Raw genomic sequence first — 27,931 nt, forward strand, 5'->3', positions numbered from 1 at the left:
ACAATTAAAATTTAAAAAAAAAAAACAGCCTTTTTTTGCATGATTGGATGGTGGAAGTCAGCAGAACTTTACTTCATTCACTGTGCTATGGGGGTAATCCCTTTGCAAAGTTTAACTTCACTTGCAAAATGAAAAGTCAATTTTCCTTTATTAAATGAGCCCCCAATTAACCAGCTGCTACTGCTGATCCATTCATTTAGTCTCTATTCATAAATCTGTTGTAAGAGGTAGGGGAGGAATCAACGGTGTAAGCTATGGTTTGTTTATATTTGTGATCAGTTTAATCGGTCATCACAGTGTTCACTAGTTACTGAGCCACTTAGATTGGCTTGGTACACTATATTTATAAATCTAGCCATCTTATAATGTCTAGCCATCCATTTAATCAGCACAACAATCCCCCTCCCCCGTCCACTTATACTTACCTGAGTCCAGTCTTGATCAAGCGACGTGCACGAGAGCAGCGGCTCTCCCCGGTCTCTCCCTCCCTATTGGCTCAAACTCTGCAGCGGGTTGCGCTAGCACATAAATAAATGGTTGAAGCATCAATTGCTAAATGAAAATCTCCTTGCAAAGTAGAAAATAAGTGAATGGTCTTTATATTTCTTTAGTAACGCCCATAGGCCAGTTTATGAAAACAAATTGCATGTCATTACGGTAATTGTCCAGATGTCCATCTGTTAGGTTGGAATATAAAATGCAGTAAAATGTGATTGTGTGACGATACCCACATGCAGTAAGAATGAAGAATATATCTACTAGAGAATTCCACAATGAGACTGCATTGGAAGTTTTTTCTGATCACAGTGTAAATACCATGTGCTTATCTTTATAGATCTTGATGAATGTGCAACCAAGCAACATAATTGTCAGTTTATTTGTGTGAACACAATGGGAGGATTTACATGTAAATGTCCACCTGGATTTATACAGCATCATACTGCCTGCATTGGTAAGTACAACAATATCATTTATTACTGTGGTTTGGATTGTAGAGAAGTATAGATGGTTCCCTTGTAGTTAGTAATTGCTAATACATAATAGGGAGCTCTTTGAAATACCCTTACTTCTTTCACTTCTAATGCTTACCACTTTATAAAGCCTGTTAATAATGGAATAGGTTCCTTACAGCAAAACATACCCTAATGAAGATTTATGTACACCTCTCCCTGCAACAAAAGTAATTATAAGGTAAAGAGGCTTTAGAAATAGAGTTCCTAATGGGATTTTTGCTACTTCTTTCAATGGTTGCAGTCACATGACCATGCTCAAGCATTTCTCATGTTGTACCTGCTGAAAGAGAGGATCACGGATATCACATGACCAACATGGGGAATGTAAAGCAACCTCATTTGATGCAGAACTGCTAGTATTTGGCGCAGAAACTTCTGGTGCATGATCCATTAAGTATGCAGCCAGCAGAAGCAGCAGCTTAGTTTATGGGTTTGGTAATATTGAAATAGCGTTAACGGTTAGGTTAAGTGTTGTGCGCATGTGTGTGGGTGTGTGTGTCTGGTGGGGGTGGGGCTTAACTCCAGTTATGATCTTTATAGGGTCATGCACACTGCATCTCCAAGAAGCTGCTCCTACAGGCTTGATGTTTTTTGAGCTGCCATTTTATTTCTGCCTGGAAACTCCCTTCCATGTTAGCCAATGTGTGCATGCACACTATGGCTTTTTCAGGGGTTTACAGGCATATGCTCTTTCAGGCAGAAAAAAACTCACCAAACTCGCATTTTTGAGAGGAGCTTTTGTGCAGAAAAGACGCCTAAGTGCCCATAAACATGTGAAAAGCGCGATAAAGTGTGAAAAGGCATTAAAAGGCTCAAATAAGCCCAAAAATGCACACAAAAAAAGATAAAATGAGCTGAGGGTAGGGTTTGTGAAAAAATGCTTATGCACACAAAAGCTTGAAGAAGCTCAATAAAAAAGTGCAAAAGAGCACAAAAATGCACAAGTTTCTTCAAGCTTTTAAGCAGAGAAATAAAAGCTCAAATGCCTGTAAAAGCAGATTTTTTTTGTGTGCATGAGCCCTATTGCATACTTACATTGGTCTTAAATAAGGGACGATGTGGATGCTGTAGTAGTTGACACTAGAACAGCATAGTTGCCAACATTTAAAAAAAATTTCCAGGGAAACTTTGCAGCACAGCTATCAATTACTTACCACACCCACTTTCCTGAAGCTCCGCCCGCCCACTCAACATATTTACTCTTCTCCTACTTATCATCAGATCAGAGGGTCTAATCAATAAAGAGATAATTACAAGAAAATGAAAAGGGAATTTTAAACTTGAGGCCAAAGTAGCAGAGTTGGAATTAATATCCCATTCAGCTGCACTACTTCTGCCTAAAGTTTAAAATTCTCATCACAATTCCCTGCAATTCTAAAGTGTCAAATGTGCTCAGGTGTGACCGTACAAAAAATGTAAATATAAATAAATTGTGAAGTGTAAATAAGTACATTGCCGGGACAATGTAAATTACTTGGGACAGGTTCCTATTTGCCGGAACTGTCCCGGCAAAAATGGGACAGTTGGCAAGTATGCAACAGTGATATCCGTATCTTTCAGGTCCTGTGCCAAGCTGCCTCTCTGTACATTAACCACAGGAGGTCGCTCTCAAGGCACTGCCACCATTCACAGAACATCTTGAGTTTTTTTAAAAAGAATACAAGGCATTCCCTGATTGGACGAGGTGGAGAAGAGGAGTGGTGATGTCACATTTTCCACCTTGTCCAATCAGAGGATGCCTTATATTCATTGAAAAAAGGCTTTCTTTGAAGGGTGGAAGTCAAGGGCTAATACAAACCAGAGGCCAATGGTGCAGTGACTTGTCCCCCCTCCCACTCTCCCTCCTCCCAGTCTTTTCCTGACCCCCATTTCAGGCTGAAGCTCCGCTCTAGGTACTCTCTACTCACCGGCCGAATTCAGGTTCCCGACCTGGTCAGCCGGGGACAGTTGGGGGGAGCTGGGACAGCTCGGTCGGGACTGCCTGAGGAGGAGATTCTGCAGTCAGGCATGGAACTGGCCTCTGCTCAGACACAATTTACACCATCCATGCTGGGGGGGGGGGGGAGGTCTGTGCTCTGTCCTTGTCTTCATCCCGCACTCAGTAGGTCAGCAGTGGGGACTTTTTAGTTCTCTTCACCAGGAATCCTTTAGGCATGTCTGTGGCAGAAGCAGTGCAGCCCTTTTTACAGGGTATCAAATTGGCTTGGGGGCAATTTCCCCCCTGCCCCCTGCCCCCTGGTGGCAGTGTCAAGCAAATGACCCCTTGAGGTCAATGCATAGAGGGGATGTCCCTCGCACAGGACCTGGAAGATCACAGGAATTCCTTTAAAAGTGATGACTACTACAGTGATTGTCAGCTTCCCCAGCAGCTGCTCAGATAGGAGATATGAGTACTTACATTGGTCCAAGCTGGTAGAAATAAAGGTTGGCTAGCCACTATTCAATTTTCCGTGAATCCCACACTGATTCCCAGACCTACAAACAAGTGTACTAGGGATATGCAATGAAATAATTCCCCCTGAAAGGTAAGTATTTTTATGGTCTGTATACCTTGTATTACTATAATTTAGGTAGCAGGGGGTGCAAGGTTAGGTTATAGGTAACATCATAGATCTGTTTTACTGCTACATGACATTGCAGATCATTTTTAGCACCATGCTAAAAATCATGATATAAATGTTCAGGAACTTTTACAGGTTGCTTTCAATCCTTATCCCTGGTATAATTATTGAGGAGCTTTAAAAACAAATTATAGAATATTCATAATTTCAATAAATCTACACATAATAAGGAATGTCAGCAAGTGGGTTTACAAGTTTCCAGTTTCAAGTATGACAGAAAAGCCTAATGTAATACTTAATGTTGTGCATATTTAGAACAAGCAATTTGGCATATATCCATCGCTGTAAAATTAGAACCATATAGTGCACATTCATTAGGAACACCAAAATCCCCAATAAGGAACTGTTATTAGTTATAGAAATAATACAACTAGATTGAAGCAAATTACTACTGAACCATTTAAATCAAGACTGAAATGTGGATACTATATAACCAGCTTGTAGAAGATAAAAATGGTGTCTTAATGCAGTGTTGATATATACAGAATAAGAACATATACAGCGAGATACACCCAGGTTTCAGAAGAAGGGAAGTGGTACTGTGCATTATCTATACATGCACAGGTGTCAAACTGCCGGCCCTCCAGCTGTTGAGGAACTACAAGTCCCATGGACTTTGCAGTTATAAGTATGACTCCCATAGGCAGAGGCATGATGGGACTTGTAGTTCTGCAACAGCTGGAGGGCCGCCAGTTTGACACCCCTGTAAAAATTGGTCCAAATCTACAGGGCAGCTGTTAGTATTGAACCATTCAGCAGGAGGGACCCCCAGCCACGTGGCTGCACATATAAAAAGGGCCAGAATTCTCATGACAATGACCATATTAAACCATGTGGCAATTATAGGTCAATGATGTCACAAGCATCCTTACACCCTTCTGTGTAAATGCAGTGGCAAGATGGGAAATTGGCTCAAGCTCATCCCTAATAAGGGTTCATACAGAAATTTATATGCAGCTTTCAGAACAAGAGAAGTGGGAATGTGTATCTGTCTGTCTGCATCTTTATCCATGTATCAAAGCAACTTGGATGTACACTCCAGGAAGCGCTTGGAGATCCATGCAGCCAGTTGTCTGTCAACAGGCTGCTTTGCACGCCCCTGCATGGTACACCTTTGCATCTCGGGTGGCTAAAGGCAGCCCTTTACATGGACGCATGGATCGGTACATTTGTGTCAATAAGGCCTAAAGAACTCTACTTACCCAGCTTTCAGAACAAGAGAAGTGGGACTGTGCTACATCCCTTCATATAGAATAAGGACACACATAGGAAATTACACACAGCTTGCAGAACAAATGAAGTGGGACAGTGCATCATCTATACATACAGAATAAGGACACATTCAGAGAATTACACCCAACTTTCAGAACAAGAGAAGTAGTACTTTGCCTCACCTGTATATACTAAATAGGGACACACACACAGAATTGCACCCAGTTTCAGAACAAGTGAAGTGGGACTGTGCAGCATCCCTTCATACAAAATAAGGACACATCCAAAAATGACACCCAGCTTACAGAAGAAGAGAAGTGATATGGTTCTTCACCTGTACTTACTGAATGAGGATACATGCAGAAAATTGCACCCAGTGTCAAAACGTAGTGAAGTGGTGCTGTGTATCATCTATACTTCCAGAATAAGGACACATACAGAAAATTATACCTGGTTTTCAGAAAATGCAAAGTGTTACTGTTCATCACCCGTGCATAACTACAACACATATGGGGAATCACACCCAGCTTCAGAACAAGTAAAACTATACTGTCCAGTGTAAATAATGGTCCTCGAGCACTTTTTTTGCAGCTCATGTTGTATATTTCCTTTTGTCAGGTAATAAATACAAATGTTCCTGGGAGATTCCAGGTAGTCATTCCTAAAGCCACCCCAGAAATATGCTCCTTCCTGCATGTCCTAAACTACCCAACATCCTCATTTGGCTCAGACTATCTGACAGAGCACCATGAATAGGCTCCCATGGGACATCTTTAAAGACTAGCATTATGGAATCGTTTTTATGTAAAATAGACAAAATTAAGTTGATTCTACTTGAAATGGTTGCCGACATTCTTAGTCATGTGTTATATTCTCCCATCTAATACCATCTAGATAACAATGAGTGTTCTCAGGAAGTGAACCTGTGTGGGGCTAAAGGCGTTTGCCAGAATACTCCAGGCAGCTATGTGTGTGATTGCCAGCGTGGCTTTTCCCTCGATCAGAGTGGAGCAACATGTGAAGGTATTTCATTAATTATGGAGCAAAAATGGCATTTTTACATTCTATTTTCTGACATAACTGTGTACTACTATATATGCTACAAGTATGTGCCAATTTATATTATTATATTATTTGCTACCATGTTGTTGATAACCTAACACAGCCTAGGAAAACACAAATACATCTTTGTCTTTTGCATTTTTTGGTTAATTCTTTAATGCTGTGCTTCGTACTAAACAGAAATCCCAGTTCTTTCCTGGCTCCAAAATGTCTTGTAGTTGAGCTAGAAAAACATTGCCGTGTCGGTATAATCTTGCCGGTGCTGTGCCCGGGGGACAGCCTTTTTTTGAGGTCCTACACAGGGCATGGCAGCAACATTTGTAACTTGCTAACTGGAACCGGAGCTTGTTCATATTACAAGCTTAGCCAAGGGAAACATCTTTGTTTATCCATGCAGGAAGTCTTTTCTCAGTTATAACCTAGTGGCTGGTAAATACTGGAGTATCTTCCACTGAAACTACCCATGTAGGAATATTGTCCAAAGCACTGAGACTTTTAAAGTATAATCGATAAAAGATAAGTAATTTGAACAGCAAATTTATATTCTAATTTTATTTATAAATTCTATTTTTATTTAAATTTCAAAAGTCCAACAGGTACAACAATGGGGAGTAGTGAGAGCACCCGCCAACAAATATAAAACCACAACAAACAGCAAAAAAAAAGGACCAAAAGAAAAATGATATATATTGAACAGCAGGACTCTAATTATTGCTCCATAAATACAGTCTCACATTGGGTGCCTCAGCTACCAGTAATTGGCGCCATGAAGCCCTGTAGGAAAACATAAGCAGGAAGTAACCATATGTTAAACAAAAGCGACTGGATCAAATATGAAAGAACTCCAGGCTTCCACAAAAGTAGAGAATAAAAAACAGCTGTAAAATGTGTAGTATTACACTGTCTCCCAAAAGGACATAGGCAGGAGTAGCAACACTAAAAGAGATAGGAAATTAGGCACAGAACATAAGGGGAAGGATTCAAGGGACAATAACCCTCCTGGAACCGTAATAGTGTCCGGGTGCTCTAATCATGGGTTCCAAATTTTGTCAAACTTGGTGGTTATATTCTAATCTTAAAACAGAAAATATATGGCTTGAACTGTAATCTAGTTAAAGTAGAAATCTAGCCACCAGACAAGAAAATGAAAAGCCCAGTACATGGATTGAAGCCCTGCCTTCATAATCGGGAAAGCACCGTGAAATATCCTGCTTCCTATATTTCAAAGATGTAGCCACGGTGCAGGGACTCTTGAATCGATTCAAGATGGTAATGTGATGACATGTGGTGGAGGTTTGCAGGAAATGATGCAGGGAGGTACTAGGTTGTCGGACAGCCTCCATTAGCCAAAAAAGAGCGAGAGAGGCACAAATGCAATTGGACTGTGTTGTAGTAGCACCGAGAGTGGCAAAATCCTAGCAAGTTTATTGAAGCGTCTCAAATAGAACTAAAGAAATGTCTCAGGACTGAGAGTTAGTGCCTGATATATCAAGAATAATGGCTGCAGAGGGTAAGGCATGACAATTAATCGTAAGGATTGCCCTGCCTTCTGTAAAAATGCTTTCTTTAAAGCTGAATTCCAGGGAAAGTAAAAATCCTCCATTGCAGTGGGATTGTTCCCGCACTGCTGGGGTTAAATGCAGTTTTTCTTACCCGATACCTCGCTTCCTGCAGTTCCGGCGGGCACAGGTTCTCTGGTATTATCAAGTACAGTGCAGAGTCCATTGCCCTGTATAGGATAACAGGATACCTCCAGAGCATAGAGGAGTAGAGGGCAGTGCCAGCTACCATGGAAAAGAAGAATAGGGTAGGTAAAATTGCTTTTCTCTCTCCCCTAGACCCTTGCAGGGCAGGGGCAGCCCCACTGCAAGGGAGGATTTTTCCTTTCCCTGGATCCGGGCTTTAAAGGATTTTGTGAGGTTAAAGTATTTTAAAAGGAGAGCTCCAACATTCAATACAGGCAGAGTAGAATAGTGGTTGATATGCATATGATGAAGTAGACCTTTTTGTAATAATATTCAGAGTATAATATGTATCTACCCTGTCTACAAATGTGGATGGGATTGCCCTGTCTCTAAGTACAATTTTATTCAAAGCTGATATCATTATTTTTTTTACTAGATGTGGATGAGTGTGAAGGAAGCCATCGTTGTCAGCATGGATGCCAGAACATTGTTGGCGGGTACAGATGTAGCTGCCCACAAGGCTATCTCCAACATTATCAGTGGAACCAATGTGTGGGTAAGTATCTTCCATGTAGCATTGGCGTTCCTCCCTATTCCGTTTCTTCGTTTCTAATAGCTTTTGACATCCAAAAGAAAATTGTTGTAAAACATTCAGTATAAATCTTATGAAATAAATAATTGTATAAAAACCTTACAGGAAAAAATACTGGGATTGTGGGAATGATGTGCTAAAGAGCATTACAGGTAGTTAGATTTCTGAATTACTACACCATACCTACAACATGGAAATGTCTTCATATGTAGAATTTTTTTGACTAAACAACCCTATTTATTATAGTTTTGCATTATCCCCACATGTGGAAATCACAGAAATAAAAACCATAAACATGTGGGATTCATTATATTCTGTTAGTAAAAGTTTAAGATCAATAAGCCAGGGCATCAAATATATTAATAATTATCACCGCCTTGATCTTTCAAATTCAGGGTGTTTGTCATGGGATCTGTTACAGGGACGGACTGGGAATAAAATTCAGCCCTGGAAATAATTTCATACCAGCCCCATAGCATTATTATACCAGCCCAACAGCATAACGTCATTATTTTCTTGTTCGTAAAAGGGAAAAACGTGCATTTTAAATCACATTTGAAGAGTGTATTATATATAGATAAGACAGGTTTGAAAGCACATAGGGCTTTATATATATATAAGAGCAAATTCTGGTTAAAAGTGTTAACATGGTACAGGAGGTGGTCGTAGGCTGTGTGGGCATGGTACAGGAGGACATGTCAAAGGCTGTGGACATGGTACAGGAGATGCAGAGGCTGCGGACATGGTACAGGAGATGTCACAGGCTGCGGGCATGGTACTAAGGATGCAGAGGCTGTAGACATGGCACAGGAGATGCAGAGGCTGTGGGCATAGTACTGGAGATGCAGAGGCTACGAACATGCTACAGGAGATGCAGTGGCTGCAGACATGGCACAGGAGATGCAGAGGCTGTGGGCATGGTATAGGAAATGTCATAGGCTGTGTGGACATGGTACAGGAGATGCAGAGGCTGCGGGCATGATACAGGAAATGCAGAGGCTGTGGGCATGGTACAAGAGATGCAGAGGCTGCGGGCAGTGTACAGGAGAGGTCAGAGGCTGCGGGCATTGTACAAGAGATGCAGGGGCTGCGGATATGGTACAGGAGATGTCAGAGGCTGCGGGCATTGTACATGAGCTGCAGGGGATGAGGAAATGGTACAGGAGTTGCAGGGGCTGCGGGCATTGTACAGGAGATGCAAAGGCTGTGGGCATGGTACAGGAGATGTCATAGGCTGTGTGGACGTGGTACAGGAAATGCAGAGGCTGCAGACATGGTACAGGAGATGCAGAGGGTACGAACATGGTACAGGAGATGCAGAGGCTGCAGACATGGTACAGAATATGTCAGAACCTGCAAGCATTTTACAGGAGATGCAGAGGCGGCAGACATGGTACAGGAGATGTCAGAGGCTGCGAGCATTGTACAGGAGATGCAGAGGCTGCGGGCATGGTGAATAGGGTTGCCACCTCATCCCTTTAAACCAGGACACACATTTAATTACACAGGTTCTGTGGCTGATTAAGGTAGTAAATAAACACATTTAGTGCATTATCTGCATTATATTAGCCTCACAACCTGTGTAATTCATATGTGTTCTGGTTTAAACGAATGAGGTGGCAACCCTAATGGTGAAGGAGATGCAGAGGCTGCAGGCATGGTATAGGAGATTCAGAGGCTGCGGGCAAGGTACAGGAGAAGCAGAGGCTGCAGGCAAGGTACTGGAGAGGCAGAGGCTGCGGGCATGGTACAGGAGATGCAGGGGCTGCGGGGGTCTTACTTACCAATCTGTGAGGCACCTTACATTTAATAATGGCGCTGCCCGGCGCCATCACATCACTGCGCATGCACCATCTGCTCGAGAATGGTCGAGCGTGTACGGGCTTTCCTGGGTGGCGGCGGTGCATGCGTAGTTGACATGTTGGGCCAGCTGCAGCCATGTTTTACGGGTGCCACTGCCCTTCAAGCAGCCCCAGCGCAGGGGGACTTGCTGGCCTACCTGGAAATTTCCAGGTATCCCAAGAGGCCAGTCCGGCCCTGATCTGTTAGTAAAGACGCATGATAAAATTAGTACATCTTTTTTGTGTTTTGTTTTATGAGCACACAAAAGTGTTTTAATATGCGTGGTGATTTCAGTCATTGCACTTGACTGCTTGAGATATTTGGAAACCCATCACAAACCGTCTAGACACATTTAGGCCCATCGTTTTATGTTCTTTTATGTAAACTTATAATAAGTAACAGAGCCAGTTATTATGAAAAGTTTACTTTTGTCTTCCATCATGTTCAAGGAAAATAAAAACTGCATTTTTAATTGAACATGATTAGAATATTGAAGTCAGCAGAGCTTTACTTCATTCACTAAGCTATAGGGAAAATTCCCATGCAAAGTGCAAGTTTCCTTGCAAAGTGAACAGTTTATTTGCCTTTAGTAAATCAGCCGCTAAATGAATTATGAGTAATTCAAATAAGGACACCATTACAGAATGTCAGTAGACTTTGCTAGTAGCATTTTTAAGGTTCTTGTAAACAGTAGTCATAGAAACTGTTCAGCTGCGATACAAAATAATGCATTTTCACGCAATCTTGTGTTCCTTCAGATGAGAACGAATGTTTGAACACCCATGCATGTGGGGGAGCTTCGTGCCACAACACATTGGGAAGCTTCAAGTGTATATGTCCAACAGGATTTCAGTTTGAACAGTATGGTGGTTCATGTCAAGACGTCAATGAGTGCAGCTCTTCTCAAGCACCATGTAGCTACGGTTGTTCAAATACTGAAGGAGGCTATGTCTGTGGCTGTCCACCCGGATACTTCAGAATAGGACAAGGGTAATCAGCACCAGCATTGCACAAATAACTATTAATGCACACATCTATCCATATTCTTAAAAGGAGTGGGAAACACATTGGACATACTTTTTTAAATGTCAATTACAATATGAAGCCAAGGTCAAGAACACAGGGACATGACTTCAAACTAACAGAAGGAAAGTTCTAAGCTAAACTTAGAAAATATTATTTTATGAAAACAGTAATTGACCCTTGGAATAGTAAATCGATTCAAACATGCTTGGGACAAAAATCAGTTCTTTATTTAAAAAACGTAATATTACGTAACAGTATATATATATATATATATACAGTAAAACCTTGGATTGCGAGCATAATTCGTTCCAGAACCATGCTTGTAATCCAAAGCACTCTTATATCAAAGCGAATTTCCCCATAAGAAATAATGGAAACTCAGGTGATTTGTTCCACAACCATTTATTCATAAGTCCTTCAGTTTATAGCCCATATAAAAAGATTATAGCATTGCGATAGGTTGCATAAAATGTCCATCCACAAATAGCCGCTTCCATAAGGGGATTAGAAGCAAAATCCAGCAGGAGCTACAGAGTATAAAAGAGAAGAAAGGCGCCTCTAAGTGTAGCAATATGGTTCCATTTAATGAAGGTACAACATTTAGCAACTCACATGGTTGATGAATAAAACAGGCACATCTAAGTATGCAGGCATCCGGGGTAAAGCTGTCCACATAGACTATCTTCTGCACCGCCAGCTGCCAGTCTGTAATTCTGACCGGGAAGACCACCCTGCAGTAAAGCGATCTGAAAGTGAGGGGAGCATGGAAGGGATGACGTAGATGGCGGTGAGGAGGACGGTCTATGTGGACAGCTTTACACCGGATGCCTGCATCCTTAGATGTGCCTGTTCCAATCATCAACCATGTGAGTTGCTAAATGTTGTACCTTCATTAAATTTAACCATATTGCTACACTTAGAGGCGCCTCTCTTCTCTTTTATATTTAGCTGTGACTTGAGGCTACTTGTATATCAAGACATCGCCTGTATATTAAGTCAAAATTTATTTGAAAATTTTGCTTGTCTTGCAAAGCGCTCTTAAACCAAGTTACTCTCAAACCAAGGTTTTACTGTATATATATACACACAGTATCTCACAAAAGTAAGTACACCCCTCACATTTTTGTAAATATTTTATTACATCTTTTCATATGACAACACTGAAGAAATGACATTTTGCTACAATGTAAAGTAGTGAGTGTACAGCTTGTATAACAGTGTAAATTTGCTGTCCTCTCAAAATAACTCAACACACAGCCATTATTATCTAAGGCCCCCCCTAAGTGCAAATGTTCAGATTGGGCCCATATTGTCAACATTTTGTGTGGCCACCATTATTTTCCAGCACTGCCTTAACCCTCTTGGGCATGGAGTTCACCAGAGCTTCACAGGTTGCCAGTGGAGTCCTCTTCCACTCCTCCATGACGACATCACCGAGCTGGTGGAGGTTAGAGACCTTGCGCTCCTCTACCTTTCGTTTGAGGATGCCCCACAGATGCTCAACAGGGTTTAGGTCTACAGACATGCTTGGCCAGTCCATCACCTTTACCCTCATCTTCTTTAGCAAGGCAGTGGTCGTTCGTGGAGGTGTGTTTGGGGTCGTTTTCATTTTGCAACACTGCCCCGTGGCTCAGTCTCTGAAGGGAGGGGATCATGCTCTGCTTCAGTATGTCACAGTACATGTTGGCATTCATGGTTCCCTCAATGAACTGTAGCTCCCCAGTGTTGGCAGCACTCATGCAGTCCAAGACCATGACACTCCCACCACCATGCTTGACTGTAGGCAAGACACACTTGTCTTTGTACTCACCTGGTTGCCGCCACACACGCTTGACACCATCTGAACCAAATAAATTTATCTTGGTCTCATCAGACCACAGAACATGGTTCCAGTAATCCATGTCCTTAGTCTGCTTGCCTTCATCAAACTGTTTGCGGGCTTCCTTGTGCATCATCTTTAGAAGAGGCTTCCTTCTGGGGCGACAGCCAGGCAGACCAATTTGATGCAGTGTGCGGCGTATGGTCTGAGCGCTGACAGGCTGACCCCCCACCCCTTTAACCTCTGTAGCAATGCTGGCAGCACACATATGTCTATTTCCCAAAGACAACCTCTGGATATGAAGCTGAGCACTTATAGCCTAGGCCGTCTTTATGGAAAGCAACAATTCTTTTTTTCAGATCATTAGAGAGTTCCTTGCCATAAGGTGCCATGATGAACTTAAAGTGACCAGTATGAGAGATTGAGAACGATAACACCAAATTTAACACACCTGCTCCCCCATTCACACCTAAGACCTTGTAACACTAAGGAGTCACATGACACCGGGGAAGGAAAATGGCTAACTGTGCCTAATTTAGGCATTTTCACTTAGGGGTGTACTCACTTTTGTTGCCAGCTGTTTAGACATTAATGGCTGTGTGTTGAGTTATTTTGAGGGGACAGCAAATTTACACTGTTATACGAGCTGTACACTCACTACTTTACATTGTAGCAAAGTGTCATTTCTTCAGTGTTGTCGCATGAAAAGTTATAATAAAATATTTACAAACATGTGGGGGGTGTACTCACTTTTGTGAGATACTGTATATATAATTTTCTAAAAAACTAAGTAGACTTGATAAACCACTTGTTTTTTTTCTCTTCCATTACTCTTCTATTTCTATTTCACTGGTTATTAGATGACATTGAACCCTCATCCCAATATACAGTATGTTACAATTAGGTTACTTAGTACACACTCATTTGCAAACATTTAATACATACTCACTATACCCAATACCTCTTATAGCTCTGCTCAAGGTGCTCTGCTAGATCTGGTGTCTCACAGAAATATATGGGTGCAGGCTATCTTATGCTTAATCCAGAAAGCAGGGAAGTATGAAAGGATGAGAAACGCTGCACACCACTAGCTCAACAGGGAAATAGAGATTTCGCCCTGCCCATCGGTTTAAGTCCCAATGGGCAGGGCAAAATGTATTAGAGACAGGGCTCAGGTGAAGCTCAAGGCTGTTCATATTTCTTTTCACCTGTTGAGCTGGTGGTTTGCAGCATCTCGCCTCCCCTCATACTTAATACATACTGATGCTGAGAATATTTCCTTCTTAGTAGAGGTGAAAAAATGTATTAATCAGTCTAGGACAGTGATGGCGAACCTTTTTGAGCCCGAGTGCCCAAACTGCAACACAAAACCAATTTTTTTTTTCAAAGTGCCAACACTGCAATTAATAACAGCCACATATAATGGCCGCAAGGGCCTATCACCAATCCCAGCGACACAGCAACACTTCCTCCGAATGTCCACTCACTCTCAGTTGCTCATGGCAAGGCCCGCAACTGGCACCGCAGGGGGGTATCCTCGCTGCCTCTCTGTCCCCTGGCTCACAGTGTGCTGCTCCAGTCTCTCTCACAATGTCGATCTCTCTCTCTCTCCCCATAGTCTTCCGGGACTAAATGTCCCATGGTGCACTTGTCAACCTCCTCATTGGTGCTTGGCTGCAGCCAATGGGGAGGTAGGAGGAATCAGAGCGGGCGGCGATCTCTGCAAGCGCCACTCTGTCCCTGTCCAGCGCTGCTTGACAGAAGGGGGGCGAGCGGGGAAATACACTGACAGTCCATGCTCGCTTCCCCCTTGTCACACCACGCTGGCATGCAGGGGGAGGGAGGATTATAGAACCCAGGCATCAGTGGCAGCAGCAGCTTCCCAGCTAAGCTTGCGTGCCCACAGAGACAGCCCTACGTGCCAGCTGTGGCACTCGTGCCATAGGTTCGCCATCACTGGTCTAGGACAATGTAGCCTAACTACTGAACCTAAAAAGCTTCTCATATCTTAAACAACCGCTGTTGTATAAAATATTGAATATTTATAAAGCTGTTTGCTTTCATTACATGATTATAGTCATATTTGCCAGAAGAATAGTTATGAAATCTAATAGAAGTTTGTATTGTACTTTCAGACACTGTGTAACAGGAGCTGGACTAAGCAGAGCTGCCCAGGATATGGCAGTGAGTGGAGAAATAGATGATAACTCTCTGTCTCCTGAAGCTTGCTATGACTGTAAGATCAATGGCTATCCCAAGAGAGGAAGGAAACGGAGGAGTGCCAATGATACGGCTTCAAGTGATAATGAGGTAATATTGCGTTTTTCTGGTCTGTTATGCAGTTACATAAAAAACATGTAATGCATTAGAATACGTGGCTTCACTAACCATTACCTGATTGTTTTACCTAAATAGAAAAGCGTCTAAAAAAAGTGCTGTTTTTCTATGTGTGTTTATTTTGATAAAAATGGAAAACTCATCCCAAAAGTGGGATAATCCCCAGCAGAGATATCGCCTCTCATTAGTTTGTGGTCTGTCCCCTCCCACATAATCAAGGTGTCCAGTTTGCCAACAAACCAACGAATCTACATGGGTATGTATATGAATATTGTTAAGTGAGGCTGATTTGCTAAAGAAGTTGAGAATGTTGACACAAAAAGTGTGTTAATTCACTTAAATTCTCTAAATATATTGAAAGCAAATCCGGCACCCTACCCTCCCCCCCCCACCCCCTTCCCCATGTTGAGGGCATGTGACCTGTTATGGTTTACGAGGGTGGAAGCTGAATGTTCACCCTTCCTGCTTTCCTAGTCAGCCATGCTCCATGCTTGGATGAAGGCTGGCCATAGACGAATCAAAAATTCAGCCGGTTCAGCCCTGCATGCAATCACTGCTGGCACCTATAGCCTCGAGCAGTGATCATTGTCACTGTCAGAATACAATAGCGCAGCGGGAGGAATTTTCTGTCTTTTAACCTTTGAATTAAGAAAGGAAAATTGCATAATACATGGCTCACTTAAGGGTCTGGTTTGATATTTTAGGGGCCCCACACACTTTTTTTTGTTTATCTGCATGTAGATTTCTCTTAAAATCTACACCAAATTTAAAGGGTCTGGTATGCATTCGGGGGGGGCTCTACATAATTTTTTTTTCTTTTAAACAGCACACAGACTCCTCCAAAGGTCCCCCAAAATACATAGCAGACCCTATGTCTGCCATGTAATTTAGGGGTTCTTTGGAGGGGTCTGTGTGCCAATAAAAGAAAAAAGGTTAGCAAATAGATGTTGGTTAAAAAAGGGGTGATGGTGCGCTTCAAGGGTGAAATAAATTAAGTAGGATTGTTTGTAGGTGTTGGTGTCACAATTTTTGCTTTAGGCTTGATTTAACTCTATTTAGGTGTTTAGGTGGATTTCATATTCTTAAAAATATAATTGTGCTCCAATACATAAATGTCATTAAAAGGTATTTTTTTTAAAAACGTGATGAAAATTATATCTAAAGTGCTTTGTGCTTCATGTGCTGTATTTCCTTAAAGTAAACAAAAATTCAACAAAATGCTGACAAATATGTGATTATTAAAATCCGCATAAATAAATATCCAAAAATTGTCCAATATACAAAGGTGTATCTTCAATCCAAATAAAGACGATTCAAAGGTGCATTCGTGAAAGTAAAATAGTGTGACTTATTTCCTCCACCTGGTGCCACTTCTAGGTGCTCTAAATTCTCGCCTCAAATAAAGGAATAAAACGCCTGTGTTTATGTGCCTTTTCTCTAGCGTGGTATCCTATGGCTCCTGGGGCCTTCCTAGGGGATCCTGTGTGTCTTCCCGATCACTGGTTTATCTCTGGAGCTCCTTACATAGACTTCCTTGTAATGCGGGCTCTTTGTTTAATACCTCCACCTCAGGGGCTCATTGAATAGAAAGGGCCATCATGGTGCAGTATTACAAACACTTTTTATTCAAAATAAAGTAATGCACTTACAATTTTCTTGCTTGTTTCCAGCATAAAACCTGCACGAACAGCGCTATGGGGACACCGTCTTGTCCGACGCGTCTCTTTCGTTTTTTTTGGGTACCCAAGTGACGTGTCGGACGGGACGGTGTCCCCATAGTGCTGTTCGTGCAGGTTTTATGCTGGAAACAAGCAAGAAAATTGTAAGTGCGTTACTTTATTTTGAATAAAAAGTGTTTGTAATACTGCACCATGATGGCCCTTTCTATTCAATGAGCCCCTGAGGTGGAGGTATTAAACAAAGAGCCCGCATTACAAGGAAGTCTATGTAAGGAGCTCCAGAGATAAACCAGTGATCGGGAAGACACACAGGATCCCCTAGGAAGGCCCCAGGAGCCATAGGATACCACGCTAGAGAAAAGGCACATAAACACAGGCGTTTTATTCCTTTATTTGAGGCGAGAATTTAGAGCACCTAGAAGTGGCACCAGGTAGAGGAAATAAGTCACACTATTTTACTTTCACGAATGCACCTTTGAATCGTCTTTATTTGGATTGAAGATACACCTTTGTATATTGGACAATTTTTGGATATTTATTTATGCGGATTTTATTAATCACATATTTGTCAGCATTTTGTTGAATTTTTGTTTACTTTAAGGAAATACAGCACAGGAAGCACAAAGCACTTTAGATATAATTTTCATCACGTTTTTTAAAAAAATACCTTTTAATGACATTTATGTATTGGAGCACAATTATATTTTTAAGAATATGAAATACACTTAAACACCTAAATAGAGTTAAATCAAGCCTAAAGCAATAATTGTGACACCAACACCTACAAACACTCCTACTTAATTTATTTCACCCTTGAAGCGCACCATCACCCCCTTTTTAACCAATTGTTATACTGTTTTGTAGTATCAGTAATTGTGGTGCAGCATTAAGGAGAGAATAATTTCCACGATAGCGCAGGAACCATATATACATACCGTATATTCATAGCAAATAGATGTAATTTGCCAGAAATCTAAAACACTTCTTTCTTTTGTAAATGTCAGTTCTGCTGCAGCACTTTCAATCTCTTGCCTATTGATCCAGAAGCTAGACATTGTTGATTTAACAGATTCAGCTCCCATTGATTTCAGTGGGGGTTTGGGTTTGGAGTTGGGTTTCTTTGAAGTTTTGCTGAATCCTGCTTGAACCAAACGCAGGGCTTTTTCACTCATCCTTACTGCACTCAGTGACTTATTCCGCTGGCTTGTACACCCCATTGTAGAAGGTAGCATAGAATCTGGGAGAAACCACATGGTGCATTGGGGCAGCAAGTATTCCACACACCCGAACTTGTGAAATATATGCAGGGGCTGGTTATCACCAAAGAGGCAGCATTAGATTAAACGACTAGAAGGGTAAATATATAGGGCACTAAAGTGACCCTGTGATTAGTGGGTAACTTCAAACATTGAAGAGGATCTACAATATATAGCAATGCTGATTTGATGCTCTTGCTAGGGTGCATTGTTCAAGAAGGGCTGAAATCCTGTGATTATTTACTGTGTTCCACAAATGCAATTTTGAAAGTGGTGCCCAAAGACCGTTCTTATCCAAGACTGAGTCTGGAGGGCTGAATAGAACAGAGTGTATTTGCTAATTTGAATGCCTGTATATAGTGTACTTGTACTACTTTAAATATAATTTGTAACATTAGGTTTTGTTTTTTTTTACCAGGAGCAGCTTCAATTGGAAGCCCCTGTGAGCCTCGCCAGTTGGGATTCTGAGAAAACGGCAATCCTTTCCTTTAATGTTTCCCACTTAAACAGTAGAGACCGAATTCTGGAGCTTACACCAGCTCTCACAACTCTGCAACACCACAACCGATACCTAATAGACTCTGGGAATGAAGATGGCTTCTTTAGGCTCAACCAAAGGGATGGCATCAGTTACCTGCATCTAACCAAGAGGAAGCCAGTGCCTGGTGTTTATAACATACAGATTAGCAGTTTCCCTCTTTATAAGGAGAAAGAGCTTATCCAGCTTGAAGACAGACATGACAGAGACTACCTCACTGGTGAACTGGGTGACATTCTAAAAATGAAAATTAGAATCTTACTTCATTAATTTGCCATGCCAAAGAACAGCCAAAACAAAACCAAAGATTACTAAAGTAGTCATGAATGTTTCCTCCCACCCTCCCCAACTTCACTGAATCCTCTAGCATAGGTACAGATCCTTCATAACTATGTATCTATGACTTAAGAAAGCACTTTCTTCTTCTCATGACATATGCAAGGTACAGGATCATTATCCCAGCTAACCACAACCACTTTCTCAGGCTTCCTTTATTGTTATGGTGAATATGTTGATATTAAACTTGGAGACTTTTTCAATGGAAGTTGGCCTTTGATGCTGAAAGTTTTGATCATTTCAGCAGAGGTACACATAGTTGTTCTTTTGTTGGTCTTCTCTGGTTTGTACTATAAAAGTTTTCCATTCCACCTACAACTCACTAAGCCAGACATTTATGAGACCTTTTTGGTGCTAGTAACTTTCAAGAAAGATTTTTTTATAAATGCACTGTAATATTTACACATTTTAGAAGCCAACCAATACTCTGTCTAAACTGTTTTCAACTTACAAACTCAACCAAAGTTAGCTTTAGTTTATCTCAATTATCTCTATATGTCATGTAAATGGCATGTGTGTATACTGTATTCAAGCTTTTATTTATCCTTGGAGCAATTGTAAACTAGATTAAAAAAAACCTAACATGAGGTTTTCGGGTTTTCTTTATCAATGGTGCTTACAGAGACCAACTACTTGTAAAACATATACACGGGCCTAGTAGTGCAATAATTTGTGACTAGGTCAATGCACTGAGGTCAGCTGACCACATATACTTATCAGAGGAAGTTCAGTGCCATTATACAATATATGACATATGTTGCACATCAGAAGTACCCAACAGCATTCATATGAAAGGCTCAGTTCATAAATAATACAATAAAATTAATTTAGAATTTTTTTTCTATTTCTCAAACCAAAACAGTTCAGATTGTGCTTACTTTTTCTAACCATACAAAATCTATTACTGTATGCGTAATTTAATACTGACGGGAAGACCAAGACAAGTATGCTTTCTTGTAATGTCCTGTGGTACTTAGTTTTGCATATTGACAAAAAAACAGTTGTCTTTCATATGTGTGAAGAAGTACAAATCCATTAATTTTACAAAATAAATCAGCAGCCAACCTACTGCTGTGAATTTTACAATGAAAATGTCTGCTGTTGATTTTTATGTTGGTGATTTGTCATGTACTGTGGTGTGTAATCTCGTACAGTCAGTTAACAGGGCTGCATATGGCCACAATACACAACATGATATTTTATGGTATTATGTCTCTTCACACTAATAATTTAGGGCCTGTTTGTTCATCCTGCCCAATTTCTTCCCTGCCCATATTCAGTGACACACCAGAAGAGTTTCTGAAGGTGAGATAAACAATATGTGCCCTTCCTATACAAGAAAAATAGTTTACACTCATACCATGAGAAAAGTTATTCCCAATATTTTGGTGAAAAAGCCTTTTTCTTCAATGAATGTTGGTTTCATTCACTTAACCCAGAAATGATCCTGTATTCCACTAATATATAAATAATTTCATTTCTGCTGCCTAGTCAGTGGTGCCACCAGAAAACCTGTAAAGCCCCGTACACACGTACCGATTGTCGGCCGTAAATATTCGGCCGCCGACCGACAGCGCATTTTCGGCCGAACAGAATCTGTCGTGCAGACTTTAATATTTGTTGGCCGTCACCAGAACGGCCGATTGTTCGCCAGTCAGTACAGAATTCGGCCGACAAACAGCAGATTAGCAAGACATGCTCAGAAAAGAAAAAACACACGGAAAGTTACCCATCACATTACATCATTTCTGCAGTCGGCTGTTGTTGGCCGACAAAATTCGCGTGCAGTCTTTAGCACTTTTCAGCCGACAGGACAGCACCGGACAAAAGACGGCCGATCGTTCGGCCGACATTCGGTACGTGTGTACGGGGCTTTAAGCTCAATTCATACAGCTATCACACCTGTATAGGAATCCTTGTTTTCAAGAAAGTGACAATTATATTCAGCTGACTCCAATGAGATTTGAAAAGTAAACTTATATGGCTAAAATAAAGATCATTAGCTTTGTGTTAAACCTTTGTAAATTGAACCTATATTCTGTTCTGGTGCACAGTAATATCTTATCCAGTCAATAGGGACCTATAGAATTTACTATATAGTCTATACTATATTTACTATAAAAAAAGGAAAATAATCTAATAAGCGCTAATACCACAGTGAAAAAAGCTGCCAGCACAGAATAACTGATAAACAAGTTATATAAGTGCAAAGGAAAAAATATGTGCAGCGCTAAAAGAAATAAGTATAAACATGATAAAAGCAACTTGTGATAACATGATAAATTGAAATAACTCAATAATTCAAATAAAGTCCCATGTCAAAAAATGAAAATAGACTAAAATAAAGTCCAAAAAACGTGATGAATCTTGACGGTGAACACAATCATATCATAGAGTGAGAAGGAACTCCCATCACCAAATAGACAAATGAATAGGGAGCTCACCAGATCCACTGGGTCTGTATTGCCATATAGCAAACAGACCAACTAGGCTTTAAAATATGATCTGGACTCCTCCTACGAATGTGACCATGGATGTAGTTTCAGGCTCATGAGGTGGTAAGGAGAGGGATGGCAATCTCTCATAGCCAGGTTACATGAAAGCCAAAAAGAAGAGTGCACATAGCGTAATATTGCTACAAAACACTTTTAAGGACATGCACTTACAATGTTCGCATGGTAACAGGCAATAAAGATAAAGATGAGGTTCTACTGCGAGCTCCTGACGCGTATCGTCCACATAGACAACATCAGAGGGTATTGCTCAGGAGCTTCTGTGAAAAAGGTAAGAAAATAGTTTGTACTTTTTATCCATGTTAGACCTGGTAAAAACAGGTTATGACGGACTCACTTTTCACTATTCACTCTGTCCAATCAAGTTAAGGTGTAAAATCCATAATGCTGTTGTTGTACATTAAAGATTAAGCAGGTAGTTGATTTACAGTGGTAAACAACACAACCACGTGTATCATCTTGTAAATCTGTCATTATATTTGGGTTTTAGGATCCTCCTGAGGCATTATGAATTTAACTTAAAGTGAAAATATACTCAGTCTCCTCACACTGAGGTATTTGCCTATTCTGATCAAGTTGTGGACGGAGCTTATTGGGGAACTTCACTTGCTAATGCCCAACTAAGCAGGCAGAGGCCACAGTCATGGGACATTGGCATCGCCAACTTAGTAGCGAGCACATGTCATGGCACATTTTATTAGTTGTGTTTCATGCACTTTACAGCAACCAACTGTACACTGTCTTCCTACATGGTGCAGCACTTGTGAGGGAATACTGCAGAGTCTGTATCCCACTCTCCAGCCCAGATTTGATGCCACCTGACTCTCAGTGACATACCACCAGCACTAAGCCAGTGAGGATCCTCTTCACACTTCTCTTCCCCCATGACGCACAACTAGATACATAAGGGCTTGGTGAAGTGGGTCCAGTCCCAAGTACATAGGGGGAATGGCCGCTAGAGGGAGGATCACATCAGGCACCCCCTTGCTACCAGAACACACCATCATCCCTGCCAGTCACACTGAACAAGCCAGCTGGCAGCTTAAGCACCAACACACTACCAGTCACTCTTGGCAATGGCACTTAGATCTTCTCTTGTGGCATTCTCCACTTTGGTAACACTTTGGTAACACACTTCCTCAGATGTAAGCCCTGTTCTTTAGATAGACCTGCCATACATGCACCCCTTTAGAGAGATTTCAGACCAGGCTCTTGGTAACTTAGGATCTTTTACTGCAGTTTCTTGCAAGTATAAGGTTAACAGATCAGTCTTTCACAGTTCATTGCAGACACAGTTCCAGTTCATTCTAATTAACTAGCTAATTCATGTCATATCTCTAAACACTATAGAGGGAGTCCTCCTAATAGAGTCCATGTTTAGGCTTCAGTACCCTGACTAGATATCCCAAAAGGGAGACCACGTGTTCCTCCGGAGAGCTACATCTTGCAGCAGAACTTCCTGCTAGTTCCCATGTGGAAGTCAAACCACCTGGTCTCCTGTTATTGTAATTATGGGCTACCAAAAGAGCAGGACCATGAACACCAGGGAGTTAGCAACCTTAGTCCCTTCCTACCTCCCTGGCCAGTCTGTTACACAGAACTCAATTACACATATACAGTTCAATAAAACAATGTGATGGAATATGCACCCCAAAAGTAGGCACCTGCCCACAAAGTAGTAATAGCATTTTAAAACAAGCCCCCACTCACCCCTGTAGTTTTAGAAATTGTGGAGAAATTGGCCCTCAAAAACAACAGACTTCTAATGTAAACACAAAGCAGATGTTTCTAAGCTGTTAGAAATCGACTAAATCCCAAATTTAGGGCCAGTTCACATCTGTGCTGTGTATTTTAGATACCATTTAGGCACATTTTACACGCCTTTTAGATGTGTTACAGATGAACTCTATATAATATTAGTTTTTATGAAATGCATCAAGCAGGCTTTTTTTTAATGTACTGCATTTAAAACTCACATGTGTAAATGAGGTTTTAGAGTCTTTATGGTCTTTGAGAATGAATTACTTCACAGTACAGGCTAGAGGGGTCAGATATGCTATGTTCTAAACCTTTTTTTACTGCTTGTTAAGAATATGCAAATAATTAAATGTCCATGTCTGGACATAGGTTTACTTTAAGGACTACCCTAGTAAAATATTTTAAGTCTGTTTTTTGTGGATTTACAGGTTAATCTGGAAACCTTCATGGTGGTTACAGTGTGCATAACATACACACCAATGGAAAGGTCCACTCAATGGCCACTGAGGTCCGCTTACTTGGTAGCTGTATCATGTTATTCAGCCAAATATTAGAAAAAGAATGATGAATGATCTGAACTGACTTTGACTGTGGTATGGCTGCTGGTGCTTGACAAGGTCTTCAGAATAGAAAAAAAGAAAAAAAAAACCTATATGTGTGTGGGACTTTGAAAGGGCAGCTCAAGTACCAGATATTCCTAAAAAAAAAAAAAAAATTATTGATATATATTAAAAGGTTGTTCACAAATGCATGTTATAAAACATTCTAAAAACATATCTCATAGCCATGTTTGATATATAACCACATTAAGCAGGTAATAAGCTGATTTTTCGCCAAAGAACCGTACGTGTGTCAGGACTGCGCCTTTCCTCAAGGGTAAATCAGGTCTTCAGAATGTGCCTATAGCAGCCCAGGCTTTAGCAACCGGATGACTGAAGATGATTTAGGATTAAGAAAATTTTGCCTAGTCTAAAAAATCTGGATTTGTACTGAGACATGCAGAAGGAAGGGTGATTAGGTGGACACAACAAGAATTAATGGACTCATTTTTGCTCTGTCGGTAGTTTAGGTTGGTGGTAGTGGAATGGTGTGGAAAATGTGTTCTTTTTTACATATCTGACCTCCTTAATATAAGATGAGCATCATTTGAATTTCAGAACTTACTGGAATGTTATTTAATTATTTGGATATATATAAAAAAGCACTTTGGGTATTATATAGGAGTCTCTAATAAAGGAGCTGCAGAGTGGATAGTGATAATGTAAATATAATAATTAATGTCTGATAGTTGTTCTTTTTTACTTATTTAGTATGAAATCACTAGCTGAAAGGTTGTAATAAAAAAAAAAAAAAACGAAAAGCTTCTATTGATGGCTTTACATGTCTATCATGCTGACCCCCTTTAATTTAAAGTTTGTATAGTATATTTTTTTTTTCCTAAGGAAAAACCCCTGTGAGGTTATATATTGATGTCCATGTCTCACCTGGGATATATCTAGTTATTTGCTGCCCTGTATACACCACAGAAAATGATAGGAAATCTCACCAAAGTAAAGGAAATTCCCATGTGAAACAGTTGTCACTGGAAACATGTGTCCTTGTTGGATGTTTTCCCTCATCTCTTGCTCTGGTAACATCTCAAAATTTTTGTGTTCTTGTGACTTTCTGTCTTGGTGACAGTGGTCCCCAGGACAAATAAAGGAATAAATCTCCCCAGCAGAGTAACAGACGGCAACAAATCCTTGTCTAACCCTCCCCCACTCTATCCAAAAATTAAAAAATGTTTTGCATTTACACACACATTGAGTCTTTGACCCAGAGCAAGCATACAGATAAGGACTTCTGACATGTCTGGCAGCAATCTGTGTCCCCCTCCCTTACATTGGTGTGAAGTGGTCTGTGTGCCCCCCTTACATTGGTGTGAAGTGGTCTGTCTGCCCCCCCTTACATTGGTCTGAAGTGGTCTGTGTGCCCCCTTACATTGGTCTGAAGTGGTCTGTGTGCCCCCTTACATTGGTCTGAAGTGGTCTGTGTGCCCCCCCTTACATTGGTCTGAAGTGGTCTGTGTGCCCCCTTACATTGGTCTGAAGTGGTCTGTGGGCCCCCTTCACATTGGTCTGAAGTGGTCTGTGTGCCCCCCTTACATTGGTCTGAAGTGGTCTGTGTGCCCCCCTTACATTAGTCTGAAGTGGTCTGTGTGCCCCCCCTTACATTGGTCTGAAGTAGTCTGTGTGCCCCCCTTACATTGGTGTCCAATGGTCTGTGTGCCCCCCTTACATTGGTCTGAAGTGGTCTGTGTACCCCCTTTGCATTGGTCTGAAGGGGTCTGTGTGCCCCCCTTACATTGGTCTGAAGTGGTCTGTGTGCCCCCCTTACATTAGTCTGAAGTGGTCTGTGTGCCCCCTTACATTAGTCTGAAGTGGTCTGTGTACCCCACCTTACATTGGTCTGAAGTGGTCTGTCTGCCCCCCTTACATTGGTCTGAAGTGGTCTGTGTGCCCCCTTTTACATTGGTCTGAAGTGGTCTGTGTGCCCCCCTTACATTGGTGTCCAATGGTCTGTGTGCCCCTCTTACATTGGTGCCCAATGGTCTGTGTGCCCCCTACATTGGTCTGCAGTGGTTTGTATGCCTCCATTACATTTGTCTTCAGTGGTGTTTGTACCCCCCATGCTTTGGTCTGAAATGTTATGTTGTACCCCTTACATTGGTGTGAAGTGGTCTGTGTGCCCCCCTTACATTGGTGTGAAGTGGTCTGTGTGCCCCCTTACATTGGTGTGAAGTGGTCTGTGTGCCCCCCTTACATTGGTGTGAAGTGGTCTGTGTGCCCCCCCTTACATTGGTCTGAAGTGGTCTGTGTGCCCCCCTTACATTAGTCTGAAGTGGTCTGTGTGCCCCCCTTACATTAGTCTGAAGTGGTCTGTGTACCCCACCTTACATTGGTCTGAAGTGGTCTGTCTGCCCCCCTTACATTGGTCTGAAGTGGTCTGTGTGCCCCCTTACATTGGTCTGAAGTGGTCTGTGTGCCCCCCCTTACATTGGTCTGAAGTGGTCTGTGTGCCCCCTTTTACATTGGTCTGAAGTGGTCTGTGTGCCCCCCTTACATTGGTGTCCAATGGTCTGTGTGCCCCTCTTACATTGGTGCCCAATGGTCTGTGTGCCCCCTACATTGGTCTGCAGTGGTTTGTATGCCTCCATTACATTTGTCTTCAGTGGTGTTTGTACCCCCCATGCTTTGGTCTGAAATGTTCTGTTGTACCCCTTACATTGGTGTGCAGTGGTATGTGTACCCCCTTATATTGGTCTGCAGTGTTCTGTGTACCCCTTACATTGGTTTGCAGGGGTGTTTGCACCCCTTATATTGGTCTGCAGTGGTATGAATACCCGCCTTACATCGGTGTCCAGTGGCCTGTGTGCCCCAATGTATTCATGCTCTTACACAAACTCTTCTAATATGCATGCACAGTGCATATACAAAATTCCAATGGCACGTGTTCTGTAGATCAAATGTGGACTCTCTGTTAGGAATCCACACCTACCCCTTTCATTGGTGGTCAGTGGGAGCAATGTTTGTTTACCTCAGAAAGACTACAGAGGTACTGCACCACTTCTTCATCGTCATCTCTTTCTCTGACATCAGGCCAGACATATGCAAGCAGAATCAGGCTGATGTTTACCCCACCCAGCACTGCTTGCATAGAGCAGGACAAGTCTTTCTGAAAGTCAGTGACTTGCTCTGTCAGATGTCACAAGAACCCCAGTGCCGGTGTCATGTAAATGCCCCAAAAGGAACACAGGACCAGGGCACATTGCAAACTGTTTACATCTGTGACTTTTTAGGTGTGTTGCCAGCAGGTTATATATTTGAGGTGCAATTTATATTCGTTATTATTGACCTCCAACGCACCAGAACACACCTAAAATATGGAGATGTGAATAGAGCCTAAGGGCTCTTTCACACGGGCGATCCGATCAGATCCGTCTGTCAGTTTTTTAGGCGGATCTGATCGGATCCTCCATGCAGCTCTATGGGGCAGCGGATGTCAGCAGAGACACCTCCGCTGACACCTGCTGCCATCAGTGTCCGATCCTGTCTGTGAAATCTGGACGGATGGAAACCCTATTTTTCAATCCTTTCAGTAATCGGATCGGATCGGATGAGAGCGGACAGGCGGTCCGCTCTCATCCGATTCCCCATAGAGGGCAGCGGGGGCTGAGACACCTCCCTCTCCACTCTGCAAGCGGAGACGGAGCTGTCATCCGCCGGCTCAGCGGGGATCGCGGATCGATCCCCGCTGAGCAACACGGATCCGCCTACGGAGGCGGACCATCTGAAAGAGGCCTTAGGCTGTGCAATAAGTTCATCAGTTATACATAATATTTTTCTTCAGTGATATCACTCAATCCTCCACCAGCTGCACACGCAACCTGCTTTTATCCAGTAAGACCTGGAAAGTCCTCCAAAGACTCTTTGAAGCCTCCAAACTCCAGAACCCAATCTGCATTCTGAAACCCCCCTAACTGCGTCATTGAAAACCCTGTGTGCCATTTACCTCTTTTTACACAGTGGCAGAGCCCAGCACTGTCAATATATACAATAAATTACCAAAAGTATTGAGACGCCTGCTTTTACACGCACATAAA

General features: G+C 41.8%; 1 protein-coding gene across 2 annotated transcripts in view; it reads left to right on the forward strand.

Annotated features, from left to right (window-relative positions):
- FBN1 (fibrillin 1) overlaps positions 1-20,101 on the forward strand; it is a 398,720-nt gene extending 378,619 nt beyond the window's left edge. For both annotated transcript variants that reach the window (XM_082254921.1, XM_082254922.1), the window contains 6 exons: positions 836-952; positions 5,741-5,869; positions 8,030-8,149; positions 10,786-11,017; positions 15,008-15,182; positions 18,563-20,101. In XM_082254921.1, coding sequence (XP_082111047.1) covers positions 836-952; positions 5,741-5,869; positions 8,030-8,149; positions 10,786-11,017; positions 15,008-15,182; positions 18,563-18,952 — 1,163 coding nt within the window. In that variant the 3' untranslated portion in view covers positions 18,953-20,101. The remainder of the gene's footprint in view (positions 1-835; positions 953-5,740; positions 5,870-8,029; positions 8,150-10,785; positions 11,018-15,007; positions 15,183-18,562) is intronic.
- Positions 20,102-27,931: the final 7,830 nt, after the last annotated feature.

The sequence above is a fragment of the Pelophylax lessonae genome, assembly GCF_965119305.1.
Source record: "Pelophylax lessonae genome assembly, chromosome: 4".
Taxonomy (NCBI): domain Eukaryota; kingdom Metazoa; phylum Chordata; class Amphibia; order Anura; family Ranidae; genus Pelophylax; species Pelophylax lessonae.